This window comes from Terrapene carolina, unplaced genomic scaffold (genome assembly GCF_002925995.2).
Source record: "Terrapene carolina triunguis isolate 2854851 unplaced genomic scaffold, T_m_triunguis-2.0 Scaffold88, whole genome shotgun sequence".
Taxonomy (NCBI): domain Eukaryota; kingdom Metazoa; phylum Chordata; order Testudines; family Emydidae; genus Terrapene; species Terrapene triunguis.
The window spans coordinates 41,734,639-41,742,561 of record NW_020664439.1 but is presented as its reverse complement, the minus strand read 5'-3'; the positions used below and the strand labels follow the sequence as shown (position 1 = coordinate 41,742,561).

At 42.6% G+C, this 7,923-nt stretch overlaps 1 protein-coding gene across 1 annotated transcript; it reads right to left on the bottom strand.

Annotated features, from left to right (window-relative positions):
* Positions 1-5,349: 5,349 nt before the first annotated feature.
* Positions 5,350-6,458, bottom strand: SOX2 (SRY-box transcription factor 2). Its single transcript, XM_024204014.2, has one exon. The coding sequence runs from the start codon at positions 6,295-6,297 to the stop codon at positions 5,350-5,352; it is 948 nt and encodes a 315-aa protein (XP_024059782.1). The 5' UTR covers positions 6,298-6,458.
* Positions 6,459-7,923: the final 1,465 nt, after the last annotated feature.

Sequence of the window (7,923 nt, the reverse complement as noted above, 5' to 3'; positions counted from 1 at the left end):
TAAAATAAATTTGGAAACTGATTACTCAATAGATGTTTCAAAATTGTAATGAATTTTTTAGCGTGCTGGCTCTCCCCAATACACACACATAAACGCAAGGTATGTTGAAAAACACTACAGACCTGCGGTATATTCGGAAAGCACACAGCTAAAATTCACTCTGCAAGGTTTTTGCAACGTCTACCCCGTCTATTTGAAGTGTACAGCACCTGCAAGCGAAAATAATCATCTGGTCTCGTGAATTTAGAGCGAGACTGCTACACATGAAATATACAAGGTGAAATTAGCCAGGAATATTCTTCAGGCACAAACCTAACAGTGCGCGACGGATATCAAAAGGAAAGGGGTTAGTTTCTTCCGTGGCATTTTGACTCGCTGTACCACAGAGAAATATGCAATTTCTAGCATTTCATTTTTTTTAAAGGCTGAAAACAACAACTCACTTCTGTGCTGCACCTCGTTGTCAAGTGGACTTGGTTCCTCAAAAGCAAAATATGACCAACTCTTGAAATTCCCCGGGCATCATCAGAAAAGCTGGTTTTAATTACCAAAACTAAAATATCTGTGGTGCTAACTAGCAGGCGATCAAACCGCAATCAAACTTCAATCTCTGAGCAGTTAGCTATAAACTGTCAGCAATTGAAAAATAAACCTGGTGCACACAAAGGCTCTGTTTAATTTTCGTGTTGTAATGGCTCTAAATGAGGACCCCATCACTATGCAGTTAAGCGGTATTGCATGTCCCCCTGAGGCGTTGATCAGTTCTTTTTAATGTGAGAAAACTGGCAGCTCGAAACCCGTCAATGGAGCTCCCACAACAAAAGTCTTGAAAAGCTGAATGAATTGGGTTTGTAATTACTGCTTCCCGCTCCCCCCTTGCAGCTTATCTCATTCATTCAACATATATTATTGTCACCTAATCTCACTCTCAACATTTTTTAGTATCTACTTCTGCGGATATGTTTGTGGCAGAAATTAAACCAAATGAAATTTAAAAAAAAATCTCTCACAGCAACAAAAATGTGGAAACGAATGTGTCAGGCAAGGCTGGCTGGGTCAGCTTTAAAAAATTCACAGGACTCGGATTTCCTGCCGTCTAAATTGCAGCATTTTGAATACATCATTGCAAATCTCCTATGCTGCTCAGCATGCTCTAGATTTTAATATTTGAGTTAGATCAGGAGTGAAATAAATGAAGTGTATCTAATCATACCTATCACCATGGGCCTCTTTCTTTCATAATATATAGTGTTTAAATGGCTGAGCTATCTACATCCTATTCTAAAGATAGCTATACAGGTCTCTTCTTGCATGTTAGACATAAAGAGATATTAATGTTGTGATGCGATACATTGTGATGATCATACGCAGCCCTTGTTCTCTGACAAGAGCAATGGGCACCTTAAAGAAAAATATGTTTTCTGTCAAGAAATGTCATGGAAAAAGAGCCGTTTTCCCACTTGGCGGACCTTCCCTATTTGTGTATTTAAATCGCAAGGCATTGCTGATGGGAAAGATTCTCCCGAGGGTTCCTACTGTAAGAATTTGTCGGTTGTAGAAATAAGTACAGCTATTACAACCAAATCTACTAACAGTCTAAATAATTAATTGAACCATTGCTCTTTGACCCTTAGAAAGTCCAGTAGGGACCCGTTTGTAGTAATAATACCCCCGAATGAGCCCTTGTCAAATATTCATTTAGTGGTTAATGTGAGCCATTTCCCCCGGGGACAGTCTGTAATACCAGCTTCCCAGCCTTGGCAAGAAACCCTGCTAATCTACTTCTCCAGTTCAGCAAAATATTTTAGCCCCCCTTCCTTAAAATGTTGTAAAAAGGAAAAAAAAATCACCGGGGAAACTATAATCTTATCCTTAGGTTCATTTCTGCTCTGTATAAGGTTAGTGAAACATTACAATAACACTCTTTGACCGAGCACCAAGTGTGCTTTAAAGAGCACATACAAATTCAGAGGTGAGTGAATACACTGAGCAACTGAGTATCAAAATATGACTAGTAATCAAAGTAAAAAAAATACTGGTACTACTACTGCACATTTCAGCTAGAATAAATGATAGCCTAGGGTAATATTTTAGTTGAAACAAATCATGTGATTGTTTAATGTGTTGAACTGGAAATTAGCAATGGTCAATGCCATTCTTCTAAGTAGTAATTTAAAAATAAACCCATTTAGCTTTACATACAAAACGGGGTTTTTTGGTATACACTTATCTATCTGTATATATCCAGAATCATTCAAAGAGAGATCAGACTTTTTTTTTTAATCTTTACATCATATACCAAAAGATAAGTTTAAGCAATTTGTCAATATAGAAAAAGTTGCTGAATTCACTTAGCATTCATATGTGGCTTAGTGTCTTTTGTTTATTTGCATTACCTCGCCTTCTGTGTGTATTTAAAAAAAAGCACAACATTTCAAACTACCCCCCTCGAATATTGCTGTTAGCACTTCAAAAAGTGCCCATATTGTATTGTTGTTAATTGGCTAAGATTCACAGTGCGTTTTTCAATGAATTGCGATATCGATTGGGTTTTTATTCAAAGTTCTCTTTTATTCAGATGTGTAAGCGAAAGCGGGGAAATGTACTTGTTAACACGTGAATAATCCCTAGATGCATTACAAATGTTGGGCAACTCTGGTAAATTCTTTTAGTCTTTGCATTGAGAAAGAAGAAGGGGTGGGGGGAGTCTTGTAATCTGGAATAATAGCTGTCCTACCAAGTACATCATGGTGCAAGAAATATAAGAAAAGGGGGCAAATAGATCTAAAATACATAAACAGTGATCAAAACTCCACATCTTCTAGGCTGCAATTTTAGTTTTCATTTGGGCAGGCAGGGAAAGGTGTGGAGGCCAGAATAATTTAAGATATATCACTACCACATAAAATCCAGTCAGCCCGGTAACCCCCTTTTCTGAGCTGAAGTGAAATCCAGCAACCAACACTCAAATACGATACATATAGTTTTAAAAACACCTGACACACAGAGACACAAACACAAATAGAATTATAGCTTGTTCAATGCACTGTCTGCTTAGGTAAGACGTAAAACCCTTTCCTCACAATGCATAACACGTTCTTAGGGGGGGAAATGCATCTACTAATGCATCACTGTAGTTTAAAGAATCCACATTTCTTGGCTCTATTTTTATTTTAATCTTTCTTATTCCGGAGGTAGACTTGTGCGTATCTAAGGGTCATCTCCAGTGTTATTAGTTAATATTAAACGCTTGGGCTTAAAAAAAAACAACGGACTTAAGTTTTCACGTATGTGCTGCCCTGAATAACATGCCCAGTGCTCTACAGCCCAACTTTACTGCACTTTGCACACGTGAAGTTATCACCCTATTTTGCGCTACAGATAGATTACCCCACACTACTGGGGCCAGAGATTTGTATAGCTCAGAAGCATAATCATCGTCATCTGCAATTGCGAATAGAACGGTACAAAGTAAAAATCTACCTCAGAGAGATGGCTGTGCTCTTCTATTTGGCTGGCGCGAACGCTTCTCTTTGGGGTTTGTTATCATCTGCAGAGATTGTCCGAATTTGGGCTACACCGCGCTGGCAAGTTAAGAAATAGGATTCAAGAAACAGCTGTGATATAGCGTGAAAGTCTTTGGCGTATGAGTTTGTTTTTTAATCTTTCCTCCCCCCCACCACACATCACACACCCATTCTACCCTGGAAAAATAGAGGAGTGGAAAGTCGATGAAGCCACAAACAAAGATTCAAGAAACCCTTGTCAGTGCAACCCTCACAAACTCTAGTTGCAGTTTTCTTGCTATTGTATTATTATCCTCAGACAATGAAAGGAAAATACCCTCCTCCTATATATACTGTATTCCCAAAAGAAGAACGCACGGGTTATAAAATAAATCAAAAGAGCAACGATTCTTTGTTGCCTTTTCAGTCCCTCTAATTATGCTACTACTTTCCATTTAACTTTAAATCTATTACAAGACTCCTGTTCAGACCACAGCCCTTTGATGGCAACAAGTGGTCTGAACCAGCAAAGTGCCCAAACGTTCTTTTACCCCTTCTTAAAGGGATGGCATTTACACATTGTCAGTTGCAACTTCACATTTTTTAAATCCAAAAGGAGCAGTTCAGTTGGTCAGACCTAGTTATGTAATGAAAGCTATTTCATTTTACAAATAAAGGTTTATATTTTCATTTATCTATATTGCTATATTATTTATAATACTAAATTGACCACAGTGACATCTTAAACTGCACGGATCCTTAAAAAAAACCATTTTGCATTACAAAAATAAATCCAAGACTCAAACGTAACTTCAGTGTCCATATGTTGAAAATTTATTTATCTCAAACTGTGCATAATGGAATAAAAACTTAAGTTGAATATGTACCTGTTATAAGGATGGTATTAGTTCAAATATATACATGGACTGTCGGCAGACTGATTTCAAATAATACAGAGCCGAATCTTTAAAATACAACTACGGAAAATGAGAAAAAAGAACTTAAAATATCATCACAATAAATTTACAGAAATATTACAAACCATAAGAAAATATTTCAAAACACAGTAATTTCAGGGTTTTTTGTTTTTGTTTTTTTGTTTTTTAATCTGAACAGGATGAAGTTTGGAAACAAAAAAGCTATTATAAATTAGCAAATGGTGTGTGAACCTGCATGGCAATTTCTGCTTTTTAACAATAAGTAAAAAACAAAAAACAAAACCAAAAAAAGTACAATCTAAACTCTTGCCCTTTTATAGCAAAACAATTCAGTGGTTTTGCAAGTACTTATCCTACCCTTTTTTGCCTTTTGTACAATTTCTAAAACAATTAAAATGTCCAAATTTTGTAAAATAATATCCACTCTTTCTCCAGCTGCTATAAATTCAGCTGCAGTTATCACAATGCTCCAAGTAGACTGTTTTTATTTTTATGTTTTGTTTGTTTTTATTAATTGGCAAATTCTCAAGTTTTTTTTTCTATCTAAACAATGGACATTCTGATTGCCATGTTTATTTTGATAAATACTGTACAAAAGTTGCTTGCAAATATTAAAACATTTTTTTCTCGTCGCTTTTTGAGACTAGCTCTAAATATTATTGGTAAAGACTTCTGCAAACTTTCTGCAAAGTTCCTACCGTTTCACTAGAACTTTTTAAAAGTTTTGTGTAGTTTCTTCCCCTCCAGAGCTATACAAGTTCCTTGTTGGTTTTATGTATGCCCTCCCCAGTTTTCTCTGTACAAAAATAGTCCAAAAAAAAAAAGTCCAGAATCTCTAATAAAAGTGTTTTGTTTGTTTCTTCGTTTTGTGTAGTTTTCCTCCCCTCCCCCCCAACCCTTTTGTCTTACATATGTGATAGAGGAAGTGTGCCATTAATGGCTGTACCAGGAACAGGTGCACTCTGGTAGTGTTGGGACATATGAAGTCTGCTTGGGGCAGCTGGTTCTGGTACTTCAGCACCTGGTAGATACATGCTGATCATGTCCCGAAGGTCCCCAGCTTGGCATGGAGCCCTTGAATGGGAAGAAGAAGTGACTACAGGGGGACTCGAGCTGGACTCCGTCTTGACCACCGAGCCCATGGATCCCAGGGCCATCCCCGGGGTCCCTTGCTGGGAGTAAGACATGCTGTAGGTGGGCGATCCGTTCATATAAGTCTGCGAGCTGGTCATGGAGTTGTACTGCAGGGCGCTCACGTCGTAGCGGTGCATGGGCTGCATCTGAGCCGCGTTGTGAGCGTTCAACCCCGGGTGCTGTGGGTAGCCGAGCTGGTCTTGCATCATCCCATAGCCTCCGTTGGTCCAGCCGTTCATGTGAGCATAACTGTCCATCCTCTGGTTCACCCCAGCTCCCAAGGTGGCCCCAACCCCTACCCCAGTGGTCATGGTATTGGTGCCCGGGGCCAGCAAGCCCCCGGGCAACGTGTACTTATCCTTCTTCATGAGGGTCTTGGTTTTCCTCCGGGGTCGGTATTTATAATCCGGGTGTTCCTTCATATGCAGGGCTCGGAGCCGCTTGGCTTCGTCAATGAAAGGTCTCTTCTCCGCCTCGGATAAAAGTTTCCACTCCGCCCCGAGCCGCTTGCTGATCTCGGAGTTGTGCATCTTGGGGTTCTCTTGGGCCATCTTCCGCCGCTGGCCCCGGGACCACACCATGAAAGCGTTCATGGGTCTCTTGACCCGGTCCGGGCTGTTCTTCTGGTTGTTGGCGGCCGAGTTGGAGTTGCCCGTGCCTCCCCCCGAAGTTTGCTGGGGGGCGGGAGGCTTCAGCTCGGTTTCCATCATGTTGTACATTCAAACGGCTCTTGCCTGGAACAAGCCTTCGGCAGAGAAGCGAGAAGCAGCAGCCACACAAAGTCCCAAGCTGGACTTTTTGTTGTTGTTTCTTCCTAGGGAGGGGTGTGGAAGGGGGGAGGGGGACTCCCCAAAAACACACACTTGGCTCAGGATTAGAGTTTTCCTCTTCCTCTTGGCTGATGGATTAATAATAATAATAATTATTATTATTACTGGAGCCTTGGTTTAAAAAAACAACAAAACTTCTTCCTCCTTTCTCTCTTCTCCTTCTTTCTCTTTCTGTCTCTCCACCTCGGTCTTAAAGAGCCAGCAAACTACTTTCCCCCCTTTTGCAAACACACACACTCTCTCTCTCTCTCTGCCTTGACAACTCCTGATACTTTTTTGAACAAGTTAATAGACAACCATCCATGTGATGGGGGCTTGTCAGGGAATAAATGTGTTTGCCCGGGCCAATCAGCGCGCGCCGGCTCCTCCACTGAGGACAAGCCTCTACCCCTGGTTTTGCATGAAACGGGGCGGGGGCTCGGAGCCGCCGCCGGGACGGGTCTGCGGGGGGAGGCGGGTCCACGGGCAGGCGAGGCAGCCACTAGGAAGCCTTTGGATCTCCTCTGACAGCAACAGGTCACGCACGCCTTGGGGAGGAAGTGGGTAAACAGCATTGTTGCTACATTTAAAAAAAACACAACACACACACACAAACTTGGTATTACTCGGGACTGAGGGGACACGGGAGGGAGAACTGGACGGAGGCAGCCCGGGCTGGGCACATACAGCGGTGCCAATCTCGCGCTCCTTCCAGAAACCGACCAAAACTCTGTGCACCCCTAGGATGCTCCCCCCAACATCAAAGCCCCCCGCTGCAGTGATTAACACACGGATCTCTCTAGTGAGTCTCTCTCTCACACACACCCCCAGTCGTTGCAAAGGTGGATGCTCGCTCGGCAGCACAGATTACATCCCTAGCGCCGGGGCTAGGCAGTTTGTGACTCCATTCCGATCAGTCCCACTCCTGGGGAAGGTGGCGAGGCTGATCCCACGTCTGAAGCCCTTTCTTTTGTTTCTCAACGGCAGGGAAGTTGGATCGCGTTCCTGGGGCCCAGGGTTTGGCTGTATCCTCCCCCCCTCCCCAGGTCTCAGGCCTTTCTCCATTCAAACCCTGGAAAACAACACAAACCGTCCCCCACTCCCCACGTTCAAACCTCTCAGCCCCCCCCCGAAAGGTTATTTAAACAAGGGGGGGAACCACGTGAAATAAAGGGTATTTCAACGTATCCTGCAACGTAAATTGCAGGATCATCCAAAGAAGGGAGAGACTGAAAAACAAAAAGTACAAGCAACCCCACCCCCCCAGATCTGTACTGGAAGGGGATCGACCCCCTCTCCCCTTATTTCTCGGATCTAAAGTACTTTCGGTGACTTGTCCCCTCCACCACGCTCTGCTCGGAAGTGCCCGGCCAGCCTGGCCCAGGTGCTGGGAGGGAGCGTGGAGGTGGGGCTGGGTTGCGGGGAAGTGGGTAGGAGAAAGGGGGCCAGGGAGAGGAGTGGGGCCTGCGCCTTGGACTCGGGAGGGTAATTTTAGACTCTCCCCCATTGTCCCGATGTAAGGATTTCAATAGGTGG